The sequence below is a fragment of the Dama dama genome, chromosome 14 (genome assembly GCF_033118175.1).
Source record: "Dama dama isolate Ldn47 chromosome 14, ASM3311817v1, whole genome shotgun sequence".
Lineage (NCBI taxonomy): Eukaryota > Metazoa > Chordata > Mammalia > Artiodactyla > Cervidae > Dama > Dama dama.
The window spans coordinates 35,709,513-35,736,058 of record NC_083694.1 but is presented as its reverse complement, the minus strand read 5'-3'; the positions used below and the strand labels follow the sequence as shown (position 1 = coordinate 35,736,058).

The 26,546-nt window shown below is 37.8% G+C and overlaps 1 protein-coding gene across 1 annotated transcript in view; it reads right to left on the bottom strand.

Moving 5' to 3' along the window:
- Window positions 1–21,799, bottom strand: part of MROH9 (maestro heat like repeat family member 9) — a 135,165-nt gene extending 113,366 nt beyond the window's left edge. The window contains exons 1-2 of the mRNA XM_061159770.1: window positions 21,727–21,799; window positions 20,650–20,790 (exon numbers count right to left, since the gene is read on the bottom strand). Coding sequence (XP_061015753.1) covers window positions 20,650–20,655 — 6 coding nt within the window. The 5' untranslated portion in view covers window positions 20,656–20,790; window positions 21,727–21,799. The remainder of the gene's footprint in view (window positions 1–20,649; window positions 20,791–21,726) is intronic.
- Between the last annotated feature and the right edge of the window lie 4,747 nt (window positions 21,800–26,546).

The window sequence follows — 26,546 nt, the reverse complement described above, 5'->3', positions numbered from 1 at the left end:
AGAGTTGATGAATATCACCACATTCATCCAGTTTCTCCGTTCTTACTGTATCCACATTTGGCCTCAAAAATCACATTCATTTCAAGACTTCAGGAAGCTATTCAGTTCAGTTCAGTCATCGTGTCTGACTCTTTGCGACTCCATGAACTGCAGCACACCAGGCCTCCCTGTCCATCACCAACTCCCAGAGTCTACTCAAACTCATGTCCATTGAGTTGGTGATGTCATCCAACCATCTCATCCTCTGTCATCTCCTTCTCCTCCTGCCCTCAATCTTTCCCAGCATCAGGGTCTTTTCAAATGAGTCAGCTCTTTGCCTCAGGTGGCCAAAGTATAGGAGTTTCAGCTACCACATCAGTCCTTCCAATGAACACCCAGGACTGATCTCCTTTAGGATGGGCTAGTTGGATCTCCTTGCAGTCCAAGGGACTCTCAAGAGTCTTCTGCAACACAGCAGTTCAAAAGCATCAATTCTTCGGCGCTCAGCTTTCTTTATAGTCCAACTCTCACATCCATACATGACCACTGGAAAAAACACAGCTTTGACTAGATGGACATTTGTTGACAAAGTAAAGTCTCTGCTTTTTAATATGCTGTTTAGGTTGGTCATAACTTTTCTTCCAAGGAGTGAACGTCTTTTAATTTCATGGCTGCAATCACCATCTGCAGTGATTTTGGAGCCCAGAAAAATAAAGTCAGCCACTGTTTCCACTGTTTCTCCATCTATTTGCCATGAAGGGATGGGACCAGATGCCATGATCTTAGTTTTCTGAATGTTGAGCTTTAAGCCAACTTTTTCACTCTCCTCTTTCACTTTCATCAAGAGGTTCTTTCTGCCATGAGGGTGGTGTCATTTGCATATCTGAGGTTATTGATATTTCTCCCAGCAATCTTGATTCCAGCTTGTGCTTCTTCCAGCCCAGCGTTTCTCATGATGTACTCTGCATATAAGTTAAATAAGCAGGGTGACAATATACAGCCTTGATGTACTCCTTCTCCTACTTGGAACCAGTCTGTTGTTCCATGTCCAGTTCTAACTGGTGCTTCCTGACCTGCATACAGGTTTCTCAAGAGGCAGGTCAGGTGGTCTGGTATTCCCATCTCTTTCAGAATTTTCCACAGTTTATTGTGATCCACACAGTCAAAGGCTTTGGCATAGTCAACAAAGCAGAAATAGATGTTTTTCTGGAACTCTCTTGCTTTTTCGATGATCCAGTGGATGTTGGCAATTTGATCTCTGGTTCCTCTGCCTTTTCTGAAACCAGCTTGAGCATCTGGAAGTTCATGGTTCACGTATTGCTGAAGCCTGGCTTGGAGAATTTTAAGCATTAATTTACTAGTGTGTGAGCTGAGTGTAATTGTGCAGTAGCTTGAACATTCTTTGGCATTGCCTTTCTTTGGGACTCAGTCCTGTGGCCACTGCTGAGTTTTCCAAATTTGCTGACATATTGAGTGCAGCGCTTTAACAGCATCATCTTTTAGGATTTGAAATAGCTCAACTGGAATTCCATCACCTCCACTAGCTTTGTTCATAGTGATGTTTCCTAAGGCCCACTTGACTTCACATTCCAGGATGTCTGGCTCACCCATTCAAGGATGTGTGAGTGATCACACCATCAAGATTATCTGGGTCTTGAAGATCTTTTTTGTATAGTTCTTCTGTGTATTCTTGCCACCTCTTCTTAATGTCTTCTGCTTCTATTAGGTCCATACCATTTCTGTCCTTTATTGAGCCCATCTTTGCATGAAATGTTCCCTTGGTATATCTAATTTTCTTGAAGAGATCTCTAGTCTTTCCCATTCTGTTGTTTTCCTCTAATACTACCAAATGATTAGAGTTGGAATGTTTTCCAGTTGAGTTTCAAAATTTATTCCTGGTTATTAGGATGACTTCCCCTCAAATAGTTAAGATGTATTTGTATATACTAGGTATCTGTCACTGTTTTAAGTGCTTTACAGGTATTAATTTACTGAATCTTGGCAACTTTGTTAGAAAAGTACCATTATTAGCCCCATTGAGCAGATGAGGAAACTGAGGAACTAGAACATTTAGTACTTGTTATGGTCACTCAGCTGGTAAGTGGGAGAGCTGGAATTCAACCTCAGGCAGTTGATTAGAGAGGTGCATTCTTAACCACAAGCCTGGACTGTTTCCAATATTTATTTCTGCTTGTTTTATCATTCTTTTAACTTATTTATTATGGAAATACTAAAACACACATTATAATAAATCTGCATATGCCTGTTACCCAGCCTCAATAATGATCAAAGATGACCAAATATGGCTTATCTATATATTCTTTACCTTCTTCAGCTAGATTACTTTGAAACAAATCCCATGGATGACAGATTTTATTTGTAAATACTTCAGTGTTGTTGTTGTTCTGTTGCCCAGTTGTGTTCGATTCTTTTCTACTGCATGGACTGCAGCACGACAGGCCTCCCTGTCCCTCACCATTTCCTGAAGTTTACCCAAGTTCATGTCCATTGCATCGGTGATGCCATCCAGCCATCTCATCCTCTGATGCCCTCTTCTCCTGCCTTCAATGTTTCCCAGCATCAGAGCTTTTCCAATGAGTTGGTGTTCACATCAGGTGACCAAAATATTGGAGCTTCAGCCTCAGACCTTCCTAGGGTATTCAGGGTTGATTTCCCTTAAGATTGACTGGTTTGATCTGTTTGCTGTCCAAGGGACTTTCAGGAGTCTTCTCCAGTGCCACAGTTTGAAGGCATCAATTCTTTGGCATTCTGCCTTCTTTATAGTCTAGCTCTCCCAGGTACAGACCACTGGGGAAACCATAGTCTTGACTATACAGACCTTTGTCAGCAGAGTGATGTCTCTGCTTTTCAATACACTGTCTAAGTTTGTCATAGGTTTCCTGTCAAGAAGCAATTGTTTTCTGATCTCATGACTGCAGTCACAGTCTGTGGTGACTTTAGAGCCCAAGAAGAGGAATTCTGTCACTATTTCCACCTTTTCCGTCTCTATTTGCCGTGCAGTAATGGGACTGGATGCCATGATCTTAGTTTTTTTAATATTTAGTTTTAAGCCAGCTCTTTCTCTCTCCTCCTTCACCCTCATCAGGAGCCCCTTTAGTTACTCTTTGCTTTCTGCCATCAGGGTGGTATCATCCGCATATCTGAGGTTGTTGATGTTTCTCCCGCCTATCTTGATTCCAGCTTGTAACTCATCCAGCCCAACATTTCTCATGATGTGCTCGGTGTATAGATTAAGCAAACAGGGTGACAGCAGACAGCCCTGGTGTGCTCCTTTCTCAATCTTGAACCAATCAGTTGTTCCATACAGGGTTCTAACTGTTGCTTTTTGACCTGCATACAGGTTTCTCAGAAGACAGGTAAGATGGTCTGGTATTCCCCTCTCTTGAAGAGCTTTCCACAGTTTATTATGATCCACACAGTCAAAGGCTTTAGTGTAGTCAATGAAAGAGAGGTATATGTTTTCCTGGAATTCCCTAGCTTGCTCTATAATCCCATAAATGTTGGCAAATTGATCTCAGGTTTCTCTTCCTTTTCTTAACCCAGCTTGAACATCTGGAAGTTCTTGGTTCACATAAGGCTGAAGCCTAGCCTATTATGCAAGATTTTAAGCATGACTGTACTAGCATGGGCTGCTGCTGCTGCTAAGTCACTTCAGTCGTGTCCAACTCTGTGCGACCTCATGGACTGAAGCCTACCAGGCTCCTCCGTCCATGGGATTTTCCAGGTGAGAGTACTAGAGTGGGTTGCCATTGCCTTCTCCTACTAGCATGGGAGATGAGTACAATTGTCCGACGGCTAGCACATTCTTTAGCATGACCCTTCTTGGGAATTGAGATGAGTACTGACCTTTTCCAGTCCTGTGGCCACTGCTGGGTCTTCCAAATTTGCTGACATATAGAATGTAACACCTTGATGGCATCATCCTTTAGGGTTTTGAATGTTCTACTGGAATTCCATTGCATCCACTAACTTTATTAACAGCAGTGCTTCCTAAGGCCCACTTGACTCACTCTCCAGAATGTCTGGTTCTGGGTGGTTGACCACACCATTGTAGTAATCTGGTTGGTTCATTAAGATTTTTTTTTTTTTGTATTACAGTTCTTCCATATGTATCTTCAGTATGTATCTCTAAAAGATTTTTTTTACCAATACTATTGCCATATCTAAAAGAATGAGCAATAATTCTTAATTAAAACCAAATACTTTATTCAGTATTCAAACTTTTATTATTCTCTCATAGTTTAAAAAATGTGTTATTATATGATTTTTTTTCAAAGCCCAAAGTGTTTGTACATTGCATTTGGTTGGTATGTCTTTTAAATCTTTTTCAATCCATAGGTTTCTCCTTCTTCTTCTTTCCTCCTTGCCATATATTTGTGGAGAGAACTGAGCTGTTTATTTGGTAGAATTTCCTATAGTCTGGATTTATTACATTCTGTGGTGTCACTAGCACGTTCCTCTGACCCCTGTAGATCAGATAAACTGGAAATTTGACCTAGAAGCTTGATAAGATGCAGATTTGATTTTGGGCAAGAAAACAGGCAAACCTAGGAGATATTGTGAGTTCAGTTCCAAACCACTGCAATAAAATGAATATCTCAATAAACTATGTCACCAAAAATTTTTGATTTCCCAGTGCATGTAGCACTGAAACATATACATTACCATGTGTAAAATAGATAGCTAATGGGAAATTGCTATATAACAGGGAACTCAACATGGTGCTCTGTGACAGCCTATGGGGGTAGGGAGAAGGTTCAGGAGAGAAGAGACGTGTGTATACTTATGGCTGATTGACGTTATATGGCAGAAGCCAACACAATGTTGTAAAGCAATTATCCTCCAACTGAAAATAAATTTTTATAAAAATTATGTTAATACTGCACTCTAGTCTATTAAGTATAAATAGCATTATGTCTAAAAAACTATATATACCTTAATTAAAAAATACTTTATTGCTAAAAATTGCTAACCATCAATATAATCCTTCAACAAGCTGTCATCTTTTTGCAGTAATAACATCAAAGATCACTAATCACAGGTCACCATAATAAATATAATGATAATGAAAAAGTTTGAAATATCATGAGAATTACAGAAGATGACACAGAAGCACAACATGAGCAAATACTCTTGGAAGAATGGTGACAATAGATTTGCTCAAAGAGCGGTTGCCACAAACCTTCAGTTTGTAAACCTTCAATATTTGTGAAGTGCAATAAAATAGGGTATGCTTATACTTCACAGATGGTGTTGTGAGTGTTATATGCATCACACTAATAGCCACAAAATGCCTGGTTATTTTTCTTTTTGTGATATTAAGACCAGTGAGTCTGGGTATTGTCAGTCTGAGCTACCCATTGTAATGTTCCCCTTCAATTTTTTGTCTAATGGTTTAGTATCCATTGATGATCATTGGTCATTATTTCACAGGGGTTTGGAAAATGATGCTCTCTAATTCTATCATTCCTTCTGCATTTGTTAGCTGGAATTATAATGCAAGAAAAAAAAATCTGCCTTTAGAAACTATTTAGCTTAAGGTAGAGTTCACACATTTTTCTGTCTTTAACTGTGTGGTTGACAAATGTGTATCATCTTTGGTTTCTGAAACAGTGTACAACTTAAATTAATTACAGTAAGAGGCATTCGCTTAATTTTGGAAAAGACAAGCAATAAAATAGAGAGAATGTTGAAATACTATAATTTACATGATAGTCTTTCAACAACTCATTATTGTGACACATGAAAGACAGCTTAGTTTTCATAATAAATTTTGATCTTAAGTTTTTCTTTACAATTTGGACTGGTTTGCTCACTTATTCATTTATATGGTTGAGAAATGTGTGTTGAGACCTCACTAGGTACAAGGCAATCTGCTAGTCACTGGCTACACAATACCAAACAAAACAGGCTTTGCCTTCTCTGGGTTGCAAGTTCAGTGGGAAAGAGAAAAATTAAACAGTTACACAAATGTGAGATGATGTGTGAATAGTATATGGTGTTATGGGAGCACACAGAGAAATTTCAGAAGTTAGTGGCTAATCAGAACTTTGTTCCTTTAGAATCTCCATTTTTAAATCCTGAATCATTTAGTCAGCCAGCACTAAAGCCTTAGTTGTTCATGAAAATCACAAAATGACCAATTAGCTAAACTACAGTAAATTCATGGAAACTTGCTAGTGAATGTTGTTTCTGCTTATCTTTATGATTATTATATTTCCCAGATTAATTTCCCAAATTAATGATTAATGAAATTTCACATGATCTTGATCAAAGAATTGAAGGAATTATTGAAGGAAATATGAGCAAATCTCAATGATGGGAATATGTGTTTTCGCCATTCTGTACAAAAAGAAAAGCAATTACACAACACTGGTCTTACAAAATTTCTCTGACTGTCCAAGTTAAAGGTGCAAATTTTAGGTTCCAAAATAAGAGACTTTCTTATTGACACTGGAAATTTCATTAGGCCAATTTTATAATTGTCAGTTAATTGCTCAGGTGATATGTTTCAGCAACATTATTGGCATTTATATAGCCAGAACTTACTGGCTTAGGGACAATATTATCACCATTTTTATTATTGAGGATAAGATATTTGGATTTAAAAAAAAAAAAGACTGAGCTGGCACTAAAGTAAATCACAGAGACCTTGATTCTTCTCTTACATTTAGGAATTTCCTTCTTTCATTAGAGAAAGAAATTCATATATTAAGAATTGAGGAAAACAAAGAAAAGCAAAACAAAATGTCGCATACAAAGAGAACTAAGAAATGCTTTCCACAGCCAAATGAAAAAAACAAAAACTGTATTAGGAAACTACTAGCTTTATTCTCCGGGGTTGAAGCATTTTTTTTTTCTCCCACACTTCAAGTGAGTGGAGCTGACCACCTTGTCAACACTTAACACAGTACTGATTTCTTCACTGAAAAATGTTCTTAGTGTTTCTGGGTCCAATCGAATATGAATATTAAGAGCAATCTGACAAAATCAACAAATGCTTCTAATCTTAACAATCTGTAATTGTGAGTTGATTTTTTTTTTTTTAATTTAGTGCACTGAGCGAGGAGGAATCAGGGTATGTGATGAAGTGATACTTCATGCTGATGGAGTGTGTCCTATGGGCCCCACACTCTTCTCGAAAACTTTTGTGCATTACCTCACTTAATCCTCATAATAATATTATAAAATTGATTCTATATTTTATAGATGCAAAAAAAGCACATTTCTAACTAACTTACTCAAGGTCACACATTTAGCAAGAGGCAGAAGCAGGTTTTGAAACCACTCATGCTAACCCAGGGAACCCCTGCTTTTAATCTCTACATTTTACTCCATTTAGAAGGGAATCAGAACTCTGAGTCAAGCTGCCTTCACTGATCAAGAGGTAAACACATGGGCTGGCACAATTTGTAAATAATTTCACTGAAATAATATACTCATTGTAATGGATGATTTTTAATACTAGGAATTTTATTTAAAATTCTGATAACTGGATTTTAAGTTGACATAAAGTTTATGATCATGTGAATTGAATGTTCAACAAAAAGCCTGTAGAAATGTTGCTTTAGATTGTACCACTGTGATGAAAAATAAAATCCATGAAGATTAGCCTAAGGATAAGAATGCTAAGTGAAGGAAAGGGAGAGGACGGAACGAGTAGAAGGGGAAGAATATAAGTTTCTCCTAGACATCTAGAGTAGAACTACTTAACCTGGTTTTCCTTGAGGCTCTCAGAGTAGAAGACTCCTGAAGCAGGAAGTAAATTCCATGCAGGTAGGAACCACACAATTACAATTGCCAGTAGCTTTTCTAGTGCTTTTATTGTTGGTGTTGTTTAGTCACTAAGTTATTTCCAACTCTCTGCAACCCCATGGACTGTAGCCCACCAGGGTCCTCTCTCCCTGGGATTTTCCAGGCAAGAATACTGGAGTGGGCTACCATTTCCTTCTCCAGGGAATCTTTCTAATCCAGGGAATGAATCTGCATCTCCAGCATTGGCAGGCAGATTCTTCACCACTGAGCTACTAGGGAAACCCTGTTCCAGTACTTTAGGCACAAATAAAAATTACTGAAGGAACCATGAGTATTATAAGTGTTTGATTCCTCAGCAATGAGACCCAGTGGCCTTATGAGAAATGATGAAAGAAAAAGTGTGAGCTTCCCTATAGAGTCTGAGATACACAGGCTAAAAAGGTATACTATCCAATAAAGCCAAATAGATTTTCATGGGGAAAAAAGTGTACAAATTCACCTTCTAGAGCCAAGGTGATATTTTACAGAGAACTTCGGTGTTTTTTAGGTCTGTTTGTTGCTGTAGTTACATCAGTCAGTACATGTGTAACTTCTAGAATAACTTGTCTAATATAGTAGCCTCTAGCCACAGGTAGCTATTTAAATATAAGCTGATAAAACTAAATCAAATTTAAAGTTCAGTTTTTTAGTCATTCTAGCCACATTTCAGGTACTCAGCTTAAGGTGGCTAGGGACTACCATATTGGACAGCTCAGCTCTAGAATATTTGACAATGCCACTATGAGAAATGAACACAAATAACTTACGTTGAAAGAGCAGATCTTGATAAAGTGCAAAATAAGTAAAGAAGTCAACTACCACCACCAATACTAACACCAAAATTAACAACAGTCTTTATCCTTTACCCATACTACTAGGTAAAGTTGTCTTTTGGGGGTTTTCTCCTCCCCTCTTTCTGTTTGCACCTTTTTGATGAAAAGAACAGGTCCTGTGATGTTTCTGATTATTCTCTAATGTGATTTTTATTAACAAAACTTATTTCAGTAATTTTTTTGTCTAATTTCATTTAATCATCAAAACTTCAATTTTTATCATCAAGAGTTCCCTTCATGTAGTCTGTATTTACTCTGGCTGGCCACATATATCTCTTTCCTCTGCCCCTAGTTTTCGGCCCCTGTCAGACTGCCTTCTTTGAAGATGACTTTAGGCGGATCCCTGGGAAAAACTTTATCACTGTATTTCCAGGACATATAACAATGCCTGGCATGGGTACTAAATGCATACTTGTGGTTAAGTAAACTGAGCCACAAAGTTTTTAAGTAAATAAAATTTAATTTTATACTCAAGTACTCATCAGGAGTAAAACTTGGGGGTACTCATTTATGGAGACATGAGAGCAAAGAGCAAAATTATAGTATGCATATTTCATTAAAACTTTTTCTTCAAGTATAATTTATATCAATAAAATAGATTTAAGGACTGATGATTTTGCCCACACCCATGTAACACCCATGTTACACTTATTCTTTCCAAGATACAGAACATTTTAATCACGCTAGAGATACCTTTCTTTGCCCGAACTTCACAGTCAAAACCTGCTAACCACCCACTGCATCACCCCTGGAAACCATAGATTTGTTTTCACTATTATAGAACAGTTGAATTAAAATCAAACACTATTAAATGAAATCAACATATAGTCTTTTGTGTCTGGCTTCTTTAACTCAGCATAATTTTTTTGAGGTCCAGACCTATTGCATATAGTGTTCTATTGTATGGATATACTACAATTTCTTCACTTACCTGTTAATGTTTATCTGAGTTATTTTCAACTTTTCAATTATTATAATTAAAGTTGCTTTGAACGTCCACTTTTTAAAATATATCCTTTCATTTATATTGGATAAGTAGCTAAAATGGCATAGTTGGATCATAAATAGGTATATGTTTAACTTTGTGAAACACTACCAAAATATTTCCAAAGAGTTTTATGATAATATTTCCACTAGCAGTATATAAAAGATTACTTCATGTGCTCATCAACAATTGGTGTTATCAGTCTTTAAATGTTAACCATTCTAGTGAGTGTCAGCTGGTCTTTAATTGAATTTTTAGTTTGCTTTTCACCGATAACTAATGGTGTAGAGTACTCTGTACTTTTTCATATACAAATTTGCATTTGCATATTGTCCTTATAAAATGCTTGCTCAAGTCTTTTGTTCATTTTTTTAAATTAATTAATTAATTTATTTTTTCAGTGGGTTTTGTCATACATTGACATGAATCAGCAATAGATTTACATGTATTCCCCATCCCGATCCCCCCTCCCACCTCCCTCTCCACCCGATCCCTCTGGGTCTTCCCAGTGCACCAGGCTCGAGCACTTGTCTCGTGCATCCCACCTGGGCTGGTGATCTGTTTCACCATAGATAATATACATGCTGTTCTTTCGAAACATCCCACCCTCACCTTCTCCCACAAAGTTCAAAAGTCTGTTCTGTATTTCTCTGTCTCTTTTTCTGTCTCGCATACAGGGTTATCATTATCACCTTTCTAAATTCCATATACATGTGTCAGTATGCTGTAATGTTCTTTATCTTTCTGGCTTACTTCACTCTGCATAAGGGGCTCCAGCTTCATCCATCTCATTAGGACTGGTTCAAATGAATTCTTTTTAATGGCTGAGTAATATTCCATGGTGTATATGTACCACAGCTTCCTTATCCATTCATCTGCTGATGGGCATCTAGGTTGCTTCCATGTCCTGGCTATTATAAACAGTGCTGCGACGAACACTGGGGTGCACGTCTCTCTTTCAGATCTGGTTTCCTCAGTGTGTATGCCCAGAAGTGGGATTGCTGGGTCATATGGCAGTTCTATTTCCAGTTTTTTAAGAAATCTCCACACTGTTTTCCATAGCGGCTGTACTAGTTTGCATTCCCACCAACAGTGTAAGAGGGTTCCCTTTTCTCCACACCCTCTCCAGCATTTATTGCTTGTAGACTTTTGGATAGCAGCCATCCTGACTGGCGTGTAATGGTACATTTTTTAAAGTTTGATATACATGGCGGGGGTGAGGGTGCTCAGTTGCTTTAGTCATGTCCAGCTCTCTACAACCCTGTGGACTATAGCCTACCAAGTCCTCTGTCCATGGGATTCTCCAGGCAAGAATACTGGAGTGGGTTGCCATGCCCTCCTCCAGGGGATCTTGCTGAGCCTGGGATCAAACCCACATCTCTTATGTTTCCTGCATTGGCAGGCGGTTTCTTTATCATTAGCGCCACCTGGGAAACCTGATATATATAGTATTTTCTTCCAGTCCATGGCTTGTCTTTAGATTATCTTAGCAGAATCTTCCAGTATTTTAGGTTTGAGAAAGTTGATTTGATTTGACTTTTTGTCTTTTGTGGTTAGTGTTTGCTAGATTACAGTTAGAAAATTATTGCCTACAACAACATCACGAAGGTGTTTTTCTTTTGAAACTATGTATACCTGATTTTTATATTTAGTTTTATAGTCCATTTCAAAATAGTCATTTATGTTTTATGTGAGGTGCAGATTAAGTGAACCTCACTTATTTTTGCATAGGTAACCAGCACCATTTGTTTAACAGACTTTCTTCCTCCCATTGAAGTGTTTTGTATTCTTAGTTAAAAAATCAGGTGACTCTAAAAGTATCAATTTATTTTGGGACTGATAACATAGCACATAGCATGAATCCCTTAGAAGAAATGGAGTACCCATCATAGTCAACAAAAGAGTCTGAAATGCAGTACTTGGATGCAATCTCAAAAACAACAGAATGATCTCTCTTCGTTTCCAAGGCAAACCATTCAATATCACGGTAATCTAAGTCTATGCCCCAACCAGTAACGCTGAAGAAGAGGAAGTGGAATAATTCTATGAAGACTTACAAGACCTTCTAGAACTAACACCCAAAAAAGATGTCCTCTTCATTATAGGTGACTGGAAAGCAAAAGTAGGAAGTCAAGAAACACCTGGAGTAACAGGCAAATTTGGCCTTGGAGTACAGAATGAAGCAGGGCAAAGGCTAATAGAGTTGTGCCAAGAGAATGCACTGGTCATAGCAAACACCTTCTTCCAACAACACAAGAGAAGACTCTACACATGGACATCACCAGATGGTTGACACTGAAGTCAGATTGATTATATTCTTTGCAGCCAAAGATGGAGAAGCTCTATACAGTCAGCAGAAACAAGACTGGGAGCTGACTGTGGCTCAGATCAGGAACTCCTTATTACCAAATTCAGACCGAAATGGAAGAAAGTGAAGGAAACCACTAGACCATACAGGTATGACCTAAATAAAATCCCTTATGACTATACAGTGGAAGTGAGAAATAGATTTAAGGGACTAGATCTAATAGACAGAATGCCTGATGAACTATGGACAGAGGTTCATGACATTGTACAGGAGACAGGAATCAAGACCATTCCAAAGAAAAAGAAATGTAAAAAAGCAAAATGGCTGTCTGAGGATGCCTTACAAATAGCTGTGAAAATAAGGGAAGTGAAAAGCAAAGGAGAAAAGGAAAGATATTCCCATTTGAATGCAGAGTTTCAAAGAATAACAAGGAGAGATAAGAAAGCCTTCCTCAGTGATCAATGCAAAGAAATAGAGGAAAACAATAGAATGGAAAAGACTAGAGATCTCTGCAAGAAAATTAGAGATACCAAGGGAACATTTCATGCAAAGATGGGCTCAATAAAGGACAGAAATGGTATGGACCTAATAGAAGCAGAAGATATTAAGAAGAGGGGGCAAAAATACACAGAAGACCTTTAGGACCCAGATAATCTTGACGGTGTGATCACTCACCCAATCTGGAATGGGTGAGCCAGACATCCTGGAACGTGAAGTCAAGTGGGCCTTAGGAAGAATCACTACGAACAAAGCTAGTGGAGGTGATGAAATTCTAGTTGAGCTATTTCAAATCCTGAAAGATGATGCTGTCAAAGTGCTGCAGTCAATATGTTAGCAAATTTGGAAAACTCAGCAGTGGCCACAGGACTGGAAAAGGTCAGTTTTCATTAATCCCAAAGAAAGGCAATGCCAAAGAATGCTCAATCTACCACACAATTGCACTCATCTCACACACTAGTAAAGTGATGCTTAAATTCTCTAGCCAGGCTTCAGCAATACATGAACTGTGAACTTCCAGATGTTCAAGCTGGTTTCAGAAAAGGCAGAAGAGCCAGAGATCAAATTGCCAACATCTGCTGGATCATCGAAAAAGCAAGAGAGTTCCAGAAAAACATCTATTTCTGCTTTGTTGACTATGCCAAAGCCTTTGACTGTGTGGATCACAATAAACTGTGGAAAATTCTTAAAGAGATGAGAATACCAGACCATCTCACCTGCCTCTTGAGAAACCTGTATGCATGTCAGGAAGCACCAGTTAGAACTGGACATGGAACAACAGACTGGTTGCAAATAAGAAAAGGAGTATGTCAAGGCTGTATATTGTCACCCTACTTATTTAACTTATATGCAGAGTGCATCATGAGAAACACTGGGCTGGAGGAAACACAAACTGGAATCAAGATTGCCAGGGGAAATATCAATAACCTCAGGTATGCAGATGACACCACTCTTATGGCAGAAAGTGAGGAAGAAATAAAGAGCCTCTTGATGAAAGTGAAAGAGGAGAGTGAAAATGTTGGCTTAAAGCTCAACATTCAGAAAACTAAGATCATGGCATCCGGTCTCATCCCTTCATGGCAAATAGATGGGGAAACAGTGGAAACAGTGGCTGACTTTATTTTTCTGGGCTCCAAAATCACTGCAGAAGGTGACTGCAGCCATGAAATTAAAAGACATTTTCTCCTTGGAAGGAAAGTTATGACCAACCTAAACAGCATATTAAAAAGCAGAGACTTTACTTTGTCAACAAATATCCATCTAGTCAAGGCTATGGTTTTTCCAGTGGTCATGTATGGATGTGAGAGTTGGACTATAAAGAAAGCTGGATGCTGAAGAATTGATGCTTTTGAACTGCTGTGTTGCAGAAGACTCTTGAGATTCCTTGGACTGCAAGGAGATCCAACTAGCCCATCCTAAAGGAGATCAGTCCTGGGTGTTCATTGGAAGGACTGATGTTGAAGCTGAAACTCCAATACTTTGGCCACTTCATGCGAAGAGTTGACTCATTGAAAAAGACCCTGATGCTGGGAGGGATTGGAGGCAGGAGGAGAAGGGGACGACAGAGGATGAGATGTCTGGATGGCATCACCGACTCGATGGACATGAGTTTGAGTAAACTCCGGGAGTTGGTGATGGACAGGGAGGCCTGGCGTGCTGCGGTTCATGGGGTTGCAAAGAGTCAGACACGACTGAGAGACTGAACTGAACTGAACATAGCACTGAGTTTTTCACTTTTCAAGCATAGCACATCTTTCCATTTATTTAGCTCTTTAATTTCAGCAGTGTTTATAGATTTGCATGCATAAGTCTTGCATATATATCACTATATTTGACTTGAAGCATATTATAGTCTTCAAAGCTCTTTTAAATGTTATCGTTTTCTTAATTTTATTTTCTATACTTTGTTGTTAGCTGTTGTTCAGCTGCTCTGTTGTGTTTGACTCTTTGCGACCCCACGGACCGCAGCACACCTGGCTTCCCTGTCTTTCACCATCTCCTGGAGCTTGCTGAAACTCATGTCCAGTGAGTTAATGATGCTATCCAACAATCTCATCCTCTGTTGTCCCTTTATCCTACTGCCTTCTATCATTCCCTGCATCAGGGTCTTTTCCAGTGAGTCACTTCTTCACATCAGGTGGCCAAAGTATTGGAGGTTCAGCATCAGTCCTCCCAATGAATATTCAGAATTGATTTCCTTTAGGATTGACTGGTTTGATCTCCTTGCTGTCCAAGGGATTCTCAAGAATCTTCTCCAGCACCACAGTAAGAAGTCATCAATTCTTCACTTGGGCATCAATTCTTCACTTACTAATTTGTTGTTAGTGTCCAAACTTAAAGTTGTATATATTGGCCTTATGTTCTGTGACCTTGCTGAATTTACGTATTAGTTATGATACATGGTTCAAGGAGTTCTTCAGATTTTTCTATGCACATGATTATTTTACCTGTGCATAAAGACTGTTTTGTAGCTTTCTTTCCAACATATGTATCTTTCACTTATTGTCTTGCCTTCTTTAATTGGCTGGGATCTCCATTTTAATGTTAAATGTAAGTGTCAAAATAGGTATCTTTCTTTTTCAGCTCCAGAAATCTTTATTGGAATTTTAGTTAGCCAAATCATAAGCTGTGCATGCTTAGGGTAAGATTCTACAATGCTTGGCAAAGTGCAGCTACTGGGGGAAGAGCAACTTTCAAGAAGCTGTGAGCTAAAAAAACCATCTGAGTTCATAGAGGGGTGGAAAATGTTCACAGCTTGTCATAAAGAACAGAAAGAACTTATAGAAAGACTGTATAGAATGATTAAGATTCAGCCTAACTAGTTGGTGATCTGCTCTCTCAACTATAAGGAAGAGTTGGAACTGTTCCAATACAGTCATCCCCCAAGCTATCTTTTGATGCTTTATTTTCCTTTCAAGGTAACATGTAATGCTTACCTTAAACAGATGTCACATGTTGGGGGTTAGGAGGTCATCACTGAAATTCCGTAACATCCCACTCTCTTATACATACCTAGTCTTGCTCTCAGTACATTAACTGAGTAATGGGTACATTAACTGAGTACTGAATATATAACTCAGTACATAAACTTAAATGCCTTTCTTAATATGAAAGTCATAACCCCCTGTTAGGATTACTGAATAATATAGACAGATGTTGTTTAGAGAAATATTAGTAGAAAATTTGGAAACCAGAATCAGAAATAAATATCTAATACATATTTAATAAAAATCACTTTATTTGGGAGACATGTCCCAAAGAGAGTAGTAACAACATAACCAAGATTTAAGGTTAATTTGTTCATAGACGTTCAAATGCATCATAGGAAATAATTCTTGGCTAGAGCAATTGAGAAGATGACTTAATGTTTTTTCTCAGTTTTGGGAAATACAGCATTACCACAGTTAAAAAAATAAAATTGTAAAAAAGCACCAAAGGCAAAATTTGAGTTTGTGCCTTGCCAAAAATAACAGGAAGACACTTATGCTGTCACTCAGAGCATAAAAATACACCAAACTCTAGTTCAAATCCATTATCTGCCCTTGATGCCACATTTTTACCAGCCATATAGAGCCTGTCTGCCTTCTTTATTTTTTTGAACTATTTGGAGAGTAATGTATTCTCAAACTAATATAAAAGTTGGCCAAGATTAGAGCAAGCAATTGTACTCAGTTAAATTTAACTGTGCTGATCCGACCTGGAAGGAATTGGTATAAACTAATTGAACTAGATTAAAATAAATTATATTGGATCATACAGTTGCCCTTTAGAAACAGATAATTTTATACATAGACACATATATACAACTTTAAAATCCAGATAATACAATACTTTAAGTTGTTTTCAAGTACTCAGGCCTTGAAATGGACATGAAACATTTAAACTCTATCCTCTTTACCAGTAGGACCACATGTGAACTATACTAATAATATAACAATTTATCTTCAGTAAACACACATACATACAACCTATGTATGATATACAGTTTTGGCCTTTTAAAATATGTTTTTGTCTTATTTTTAGGTGATATGAGAGGGAAAACCTGTACGCTTGTTTCTCCTTTCTATCTTAACCTGGTATAATGCTTTATATTGTGTGCATGCTCAGTCGTCTCTGACTTTTATGACCCTATGGACTGTGGTTGGCCAGGCTCATCTGCCCATGGGATTCTCCAGGCAAGAATACTGGAGTGGATTGCCATCCCCCTCTAGGGGAATCTTCCCAACCCAGGGATCAAACCTGCGTTTCTGGCATCTACTGCATTGTAAGCAAATTCTTCACCACTGCTATATATTGCTTCATGGATGAAAGAGGTGATAATGTCATGAAGCACATTCTTTGATAATTTTTTCAGTGAAAGACTATTAAATTGTGTTTCCGCCCTCTTCTTTTAAATGATAGTTAAGCTAAGTGAAAAATTCTAGGTTACTGAGTTTCCTTTAGCACTTTAAATATATTATGCCATTGTCTTCTGCTATCTATTGTTCTGATTAAAATTCTGCTCTTAATTTCATTGTCATTTCTTTACATATAATCCTCAGCTTCATTACGTGTCTCAGTTTGACTGACAGCTGGGCTTTCCAAGTAGTTCAGTGGTAAAAGAATCTGCCTTCAATGAAGGAGATTTGGGTTCAGTCCCTGGGTCGGGAAGATCTCCTAGAAAAGGGAATGGCTACCCTCTCCAGTATTCTTGTCTGGGAAATTCTATGGATAGAGGATCCTGGCAGGCTACAGTCAGTCCATGGGCTCGCAAAGAGTCGGGCATGACTCAGCGACTGAGTACATAGGTTCCTTGCACTTGGATGGCTGAGACAAGCTGATTGGTTAATTATTTATGTAAATTTGGAATACGCTATCCAGATCCAGTCATGTTAGATGGGAGTAGGGAAAGGAAGGCCCAGTACAGCCTCAAAGACCAGGATTCTCTAGAATGACATAGCCAAAGAGCCCTACACCTGAAATGCTGGTACATTATTTCCCATTTTGCTATTTAGCCCTGCTGAGACATCTCCAGCACAGAACCTTGAGGTAGGAGTAGGGTAAGATTTGGATACCAAAACTTCCAACTGAAATCCTTAACAGCATGAAATTCATCTTCTTAATTTTATAGAATAATGGTACAGCTAAAGCCCAGAAGGTGAAATGACTTTATCCAAAATATATAGAAAGTTTGTTAGTGATGTAAGAGCTGCTTCTGTCAGTTACTAGCTCTGGAACCTAATGTTAACCTCTTTGAGTCTCAATTTCTCATCTGTAAAATAGGGGTAAGAATATGTGTCTCAAAAGGGTTCTTACTTCCTGATATCTTAATTGGTAAAGAATCTGCCTGCAATGCAGGAGACCACGGTTCAATTCCTGGGTGGGGAAGATCCGCTGGAGAAGGGATAGGCTACCCACTCCAGTATTCTTGGGCTTCCCTGTGGCTCAGCTGGTAAAGAATGCACCTGCAATGTGGGAGACCTGGGTTTGGTCCTGGGTTGGGAAGATCCCTTGAAGAAGGGAAAGGTTACCCACCCCAGTATTCTGGCCTGGAGAATCCAGGACTATACAGTCCATGGGGTCGCAAAGAGTCATACACAACTGAGTGACTTTCACTTTCACTTTCACAAGGTTATTATGAAGCTTAGCATTATGCCTGAAACAAAATAGAAGCTAAATAAAGATATTAATTTTGTTATTATTAGTGTTTTTCATTTTAACACACTGACTTTTACCCTCTCCTGATTTTTTAATTTAATTTTTTAATTGAAGTATATTGATTTACAGTGTCATATTAGTTTCAGGTTTATAGCACAGTGATACAATTTATATGTATATATTCTTTTTCAGATTCTTTTCCCTTATATGCTATTCCAAAATATTGTTTATAGATTCTTGTTCTACACAGTAGGTCCTTTTGGTTACCTATTTTATACATAGCAGTGTGTATTTATTGATCCCATCCTCCTAATTTATCCCTCCTCCCACCTTCCCCTTGGTAACTATAAGTTTGTTTTGTATGTCTGTGGGTCTCATTCTGTTGTGTAAATAAGTTCGTTTGTATCTTTTATTTTCATATTCCACTATAAGTGATACCATATGATATTTGTCTTAGTCTAGCTTACTTCACTTAATATGATAATCTCTATATCCATCCATGTTACTGTAAATGGCATTATTTCATTCTTTTTATGACTGAGTGATATTCCATTATATATACCACATTGTCTTTATCCTTTCATCTGTTGATGGACATTAGGTTTCTTCCATGTCTTGGCTATTGTAAATAGTGTTGCAATGAACACTGGGTTACATCTATCTTTTTAAATGAATGCTTTCTCCAGATACATGCCCAGGAGTGGGATTTCTGATAACTCTATCATATGGTAACTGTTTTTAGTTTTTTAAGGAACCTCCATACTATTTTTCATAGTGGTTGCACCAATTTACATTTTCACCCACAGTGTAGGAGAGTTCCCTTGTCTCCACACCCTCTCCAGCATTTATCATTTGTAGACTTTTTGATGGTGTCTATTCTGACTGGAGTGAGGTGATCCCTCATTATAGTTTTGATTTACGTTTCTCTAATAATTAGGAATGTTGAACATTCTTTCATGATCCTGTTGGCCATCTGTATATCATCCTTGGAGAAATGTCTATTTAGGTCTTCTGACCATTTTTTGATTGAGTTGTTTGATATTGAGTTGTATGAACTGTTTATACATTTTGGAAATTAAGCCCAGTCGGTTGCATGATTTGCAAGTATTTTCTCCCATTCTGTGGGTTATCTTTTGTTTTGTTCATGATTTCCTGTGCTGTGCAAAAGCTTTAAGTTTAGTTAGGTCCCATTTGTTTATTTTTGTTTTTATTTCCATTACTCAAGGAGATGGATCCAAAAAGATATTGCACCAATTTATCTCAAAATGCCTTGTGCCTATGTTTTCCTCTAGGAGTTTTATAGTATCTGATCTTACATTTAAGTCTTTAATCCATTTTGAGTTGATGTTTGTGTATGGTGTTAGAGAATATTCTCACTTCATTCTTTTACATGTAGCTGTCCAGTTTCCCAGAAACACTTACTGAAGAGACTATCTTTTCTCCTTTTATAGTCTTTCCCTCTTTATCGTAGATTTAATCTGTAAGTGCATGGGTTTATTTCTGGGCTTTTTATCCTATTCCATTGATCTATATTTCTGGTTTTGTGCTGGTACTATAGTGTTTTGATTACTGTAGCTTTTTACTGTAGTCTGAAGTCAGGGAGCCTGATTCCTCCAGCTCCATTTTTCTTTCTCAAGATTGCTTAGACTACTCAGGGTCTTTTGTGTTTCCATACAAATTTAAAAGTTTTTTGCTCCAGTTCCATAAAAAAAGTGCCATTGGTAATTTAGTAGTGATTGAATTGCATCTGTGGATTACCTTGGGTACTATAGTCATTTTAACAGTATTAATAGTTCCAGTCTAAAAACACAGTAAATCTTTCCATCTGTTTGTGTAATCTTCAGTTTCTTTTATTAGAGAATAAACCTAACAAAGGATGGAAAAGACTTGTATTCTGACATTCTTATTTTCTTTGAAAGAGGGAGTTCTTATCTTCATCTCATATTTATTTATGTGTGTGCTTAATGAAATTAAATGGGACATTCTCTGAATAAATATACATCTCACTTGCTCCTAGGGTAACATTTAGTACACTGTGCATGAAGATTGAGAAGTGGTGATTGATAATATTTGGTGATAAATGAACAGTTGACAAATAGATCATAGTCTCTCTAACATAAAATTAGTGCTAGTAGTTTGTTCATAACTCATTAGTCTACTCCAGACCCAGCATATGAGTCATAGGCCTGAATGCCAGGCTTAAGAACATGGAGGGCAACTTTCTTCTTGACCACATAATTTCAGAGGCCACTCATTAGTGTGAGTGTGTGAAGATGCTCAGCCACTGCATAATTAGGGTCCTTCTGTTCTCTTTTCCAACTTTCCCTCACTTCCCTCCACATTTCCCATTGTTTCATCATCCTGTACTGCCTCTCATTTGGCATTCCTACAGGAAGGTTTTGATGACTTTCTGGAAAGTTGGGGATGGAATTAAATTATGAAGGTTTAAGGGATTTTGTTACACTTCCATTTAAATCATCAGAGGAAGAGAGCGTGGGATAGATGGGTGAGTTTTCTTTAATTCAAGCTTGCCAAGTTCCTCCAACCTGACAGGATAACATTTCAACTCCAAAGAGAAAAAATATATTACTTACCCTCATGTTGCTTGGGAAACAAGGAGAATATATGCTTCTTGGATGAAACCCATAAGATCTAAAGGCTACAGTTGCTCAGGAAGCCAAAGTTGAAGGATGTCATTGTTATTAGGAGGCTCTGTTAATGTACAACTCCAGAAGCTTCAAGGGAGAAGTGGAAATGGAAATTGTTGTTTCCAAAATGATGATAATGAAGGAAAAAAAAACAAAAACAAAATGATGATAATGTAGTTTCAGATTTTTAAATACATGACCATGAAATCCCTGAGTTTTGGTGTGTTAGAAGCAGGCCTTCCTGGACACTTTGAACTTTACATGTGAGAAAATAGTGAGTGCATTTGAATATCATCTTTTAACTAAGACAGACCCAAATTCTCAATCTCGGATTGGCATTTACTAACTGATCAACCTCAGTAAGTTATTGTCCTTACAAAAGCTTCAGCTTTGCATCGAAACATTGGAAATAGTTTATATCTATTTCACTGGATGTTTATTTGTTTGTTTTGAGGATCGTAGGAGTTCATGTGTATAAAACATTCATCACAGTAAATGGAACTTATTAAAAATTCAGTAAATGGTAGCCTTCTTAGATGTTGGCCAAGACACATTTACTTGCTGAGCTAAATTAACCAAATATTTAATAAACACCAACTCTGACCCAGACACTTTGTAAACACAGAGGTGATCTTGTTCTATCTTCTAGACACAGATTTCTTGATGAAGGAGGTAACAGTCCCCAAGGAGAACAGAGATATCTTCCAGACACAGAGATGGTCTTGTTGTCCTATCTTTAATCTGCTCATGGGCAAATACATCTTGTCGTTTGATAGTTTTGTTTTCATCTCTAAAACATCATTAGAGTGGAGACTGTATATGTCTTGTATTAATGTATTGTTATGGTTTAGACGCATGAATAAACTTAACAAATATTCACTGAGGGTCTATTTGTCCCAGGTACTGTTCTAGGTATTTGGGATATATCAATGTATAAATCAGCCAAAGATTTTGCCCTTGAGAAATTTACATTATGAACAAATGAAGCTACTTAATAATAACATCCAAAAATGTATTACTCACCCTCATGACGCTTGGAAAACAAGGAGAATATCTGCTTCTTGGATGGAGCCCATAAGATCTAAAGGCTACAGTTGCTCAGGAAGCCAAAGTTGAAGGATGTCACTGTTATTAGGAGGCCCAGTTAATGTATAACTCCAGAAGCTTCAAGGGAGAAGTGGAAATGGAAATTGTTGTTTACAAAATGATGATAATGTAGTTTCAGATTTTTAAATACATGACCATGAAATCCCTGAGCTTTGGTGTGTTAGAAGCAGAAAAAAAAAAAAAAAAAGAACCATTTTTTTTTAACCTATGGTTTGAGAAATTCCCTGAAGAAATAGAAGCAATTTTAAAATAACTCTTCCCTGGATAGTGTGGTGCCACTTATAAGCCACCACCACAATTTGCAAAGTCACCAAGCTTTCTTAGAGCTTTTATGAGAATCATATGTGAGTGTGTGGTCTAAGAGAATGTCTAGCTCCTTTGGAGAGATGGGCTTTTTACTGAGGCAACTTAGGAGTCCTGGTCTTCTACCCATAAAATCACTTCATTGGTCACCTCTCTAGAAGGCAATATGGAGGCAAGTATGGGACCCTGGTGGTTAGGGAACTTTCTCTGACTAGTAGGTGTGTATCTGTTGCTTTTCTAGATCTGCCCTCCTTGGGGACTGTGTGCCTCCTTCATCAAGAAATCTGCCAGCATTCACAATTGGAACATAAACAGGCCAGCAGGTTCTGATTAATCCAAATTGGAACTATTCAAACAGTCACAAAAAGAGATCTTTTCCCCTGAAGGAATTTACATGTGAAGAGAGACTAAGATGGGAAATAAACATTTCTATAATGATTAAAGTTAATTGGCTTGAAAGGATGCCTCTGAAAGAAATGCTTTCTGGTTTTAGTTCCAATCTATTTCGGGACAAGCCTGTTTTTCATAAGATTGGTAACTGCAAACAGATACTGCCCTTTCATTGGAAACAGATGGTACAGGACATAATTAAAGAAGTATGCACTGGCATCTCAAATAACTGCTTTCAATTACAGCATTTCAAGAGTATTAAGGGGAAATATTTTAAACAAGACCACTGCAAAAATAGATTTTGTCATTAACTTTGAAATAATATTTGACTTAAGGCTGAAATTTCCATGTGCCAGGTCTGGATCTCATGGCTGATGCTGATTGGTGCAGAAGAAATTGAATCATTATGGTCCTATCGTTCAGGGGAAAAAAATTTAAAAAAAAACCTCCCATTTTTTTTAATGCAGAGAAAAACTGTTTTTTCCCCCTCTGGTAAGACTTGTATTTTATGTTGCTGTTGAGTCTCAGTTCTATATTACAACCTTGAGGCGCTTTCACAGTGAAACCATCTCAGTGTTAACTCCAAGGTTATCTGTCACTAATGCAGTTGTCTGTGTGTGTGCAGGCAGTGGGTACAGGTCTTCCCTCAATGTGAAGCATGTTTACATGCCCTATACCCCATGTTGTTAAGTATACACTATACACTTTCATGCTGAGATCTACAAGTAAAAGCCTCAAATTAGGTAATACACAAACTCATCAGATTGCCTGGACTGGTACATTCATGATCTAGGTAATTTTAGTTTTAGTGGAGATAATAATAACTATAAGAAATTATGTAACATTGGGAAGTTACAAAATGTTTCACTTGTCCTCTTTTAACATACTGAAATGATGTTTATTTTCTTAATAAATACTTTCTTATTTATTGAGCATCTAACATATGACAGGTACTGCACCAGGAGATAAAGCAATGAACAAAGACAACTGCTTGTTTGTCCTCCTAGAGCTTATGATCAAATAGTGGGTAGAAAGACAAGGGAACAATTGCAATATAGAAAGGTAAATACTATGATGAAGGGTAGTCGGGGTGGTATAGAAACACTGAATAGCAGTACTTTACCCAAAAAGAGGTTTATACCCTGTTCTAAACTTGGGTTTAGAAACAGAAAAGCAGAGCAACTGTACAATACATCACCTTAATGACTCAAATACATATACTGTTGGATGTACTAATATCCCCTAATCATGAAAGCAGCAATTGGGCAGATAGCGTACAACTTACTGATCACCAATAGGCATTAAGTGATCATCAAGACACAGCATAAATTTACCTTTGATTATATGTACACATGTACGCATACACTAGAAGAGACAGAGAACCTGCATGAGGCATACTACTGACTCCTCCTCACCAAAGTTGTATGGGCTCTAAGCTCTGTCTTGTTGTGGTAATGTGTTAGGTTGAGTGATCCTACGGTCATTCACTTGCCTTTACACCAATGGTTTGTGGTCTTGAGATGGCTAGACAAAGGCTTGTAGTGAATAATAAGTACAGGACAAGAGCAAAATACTAATCAGTCCACACATCTATTTCCTCACCACAAGGGTAATGAGTAGAATGTTTGCAATTGGATTTTTGGAGTATTAAAATTTTTTTTGAGTAATTAAGCTCTTAAGAAGCTTGGTAATTTCCTTCAAGTATATACTCTGTATTCAAATTCTCCATGAAGTATTCAGATTAACCCCACCCAATAATTAACTTTCCCTCATTTTGGATACTGTTTGTACTTTGTGTGTAAGTGTACACACATGCATGCACCCTATATCCTTTATTATTCTTGGGTAGTAAACAGGCAATACCACAAATATTAATACTATTTGTTCAATAAAACACTATATAGTTGGTTCCCAAAGAATTGTGAAGAAAATATGGCACAGAAAGTGATCATGCTTTGATAAACAATGATGGGAGAACGTTTCCAATTTGAGGCAGGAAATGAAGAGAGGAGAGAATTCTGGAGTCTGGCTAAGGGAGAGAGGGATGGGCTTTAGAACCTTCAATAATGATGTAAAAAGTGAAGGAAGAAAAGTGATTTTAACAAAGAAACTTCAAAATCTTCATGTAAAACAGCATTTTTTTTGGATTGGGGATGATTCAGGTTTGTAGGCTAGACAACCCCAATCTCTCAATTTTCCCAGCATCTATAAAATACACTTGCCACAGACTAATTGTGGGTGGAGTGTGTTTCCCTGCTGCTTAGACTCTGGGCTAGGCCACGTGACTTGCTTTGACTATGTGGGTAAGAGTTTTGGGGGCCAGTTCCACACCTAGGTCTTCGGGGGTCTCACATGCTTCCTCTTACTTCTGCTCCCTCTATGAGAGGAGCATGGTCTGGCGAGCTCTCTACTCCAGGATGATGGAGACACGTGGAGCAGAGCCACTCCAACTTGCCCACAGAGCTGCAGCAAGAAGCAGATCTACCCAGCTGAGCCCAGCCTCAGTCCCAGCTCAGCCAACCCACAGACCCGTGGGGGAAAAAAAAAGATATTTCCTTTAAGTCATTGAGTCTTGGGGTCATTTCTTATTTAGAAATATTGTACAAAAGCTAGTTAATACATTGCAAAAAAAAGGTAGTGTCTAGAGGGAGGAAGAGAATAGATCTGAAGACAGGCTTCCTTTTCTGACTATCTTTCCCTGTTGCTTCATAGTTCTACGGAGAGGCAGGTATCCGGCAATGGCTGGTTTGCCCAGTGATTGGGAGCCTTGCTTGATTAGATGAAGTTCATGTCTTGCTTGCTTGACCAGAATTCTACTCTTCACAATTCAGAGCGAGTTCACTCAGTTTGGGGTGGGAAGGGAGGCTATTATTTCTGCTCCATATAGCCTCACTACTTTGCTGAGAGCTATTAGTTGAAAGCATGATTTTGGATATTCTCTCAAAAGAACAGGATGTTTTTTTTCCACTTGTCTCTTCTACAAGTAGAGAGTAGTTTTATCCTTACTTTGCCCCAACTTTCTCTTGATAAAACTCCCCAAACTCTTGACAGCTTCTGACTATAGCAGTGGGTGACTCCTGCTTTTTCCCTACTTAAATTCCCTCTTCCAATTCAACTCAAGGGCCACCACACTGAAACCTTCAAGCAGGATGGGTTTATGAAAGAAATGTAGAAAAATCTAATTTTTTGTCAAAAACTTTATAAGGCAACAGACATAGAACTATTGTGGCCTTACCCAAATAAGCTCCTTGTCTCTGTTGAGTTTTATCATAAACATTGATTTTTAAAAATAAATCTCACATGTTATTTTGATATTTTCTTCTTTCTAAAAATAATGAAGTATTTCCAAGTGATCACCTGGGGCAAAGGAGGGTAAGTCACTGTCTTAGTCATACCACAGGTTTGTACAAAGTTTACTCAGTTAGTTTTTGTGTGCCTAGCTATCTAGGTCCCACTGATGAGACAAGTCATACAACTTTAAAAAAAAAAAAAGAAAAAACCTTTTTAAAAGACTATGAGAAAAGTATTACTCTGTGCTATTTAGAGAATCTTGGGAGACTTTTTTCCTTTGGTAAATGCCACAAAAGAGACGTTTCTCATGAAAACTTAACTGATAGACAGACTGTAGCATGATGAGGGGTGGCCTCTGGGAATAGTTATGGGAGAGAGCTTGGAGCCAGGACCAGCAATTATGAGACACCAAGGAAAAAAGCAGAGGTTGCATAGACAAAAAATATTCCAAAAGCAATCATGAAAGTGGAATGAAAGGAAGAAATAGAGTAAATGCTTTAAATAAAAGTAGTTCTCACCATACAATCCCCAACTGCATTCACATCTGGTGTAGCAGAAAATATACTTGACTTAGATATATCCTTGAAAATACATTGAAAGCTTGGACATATGCATAAAACTATGTGGACAGAGAGAACTACAATTTGAGTCATGGACCTACATTTGTAATTTGAGTGACTTCCAGCAGTTTTTCTATAGCTTCAAATTTATTTGCAAAATGGAAGCCATGAAATAACATATGTGGGAGTGCT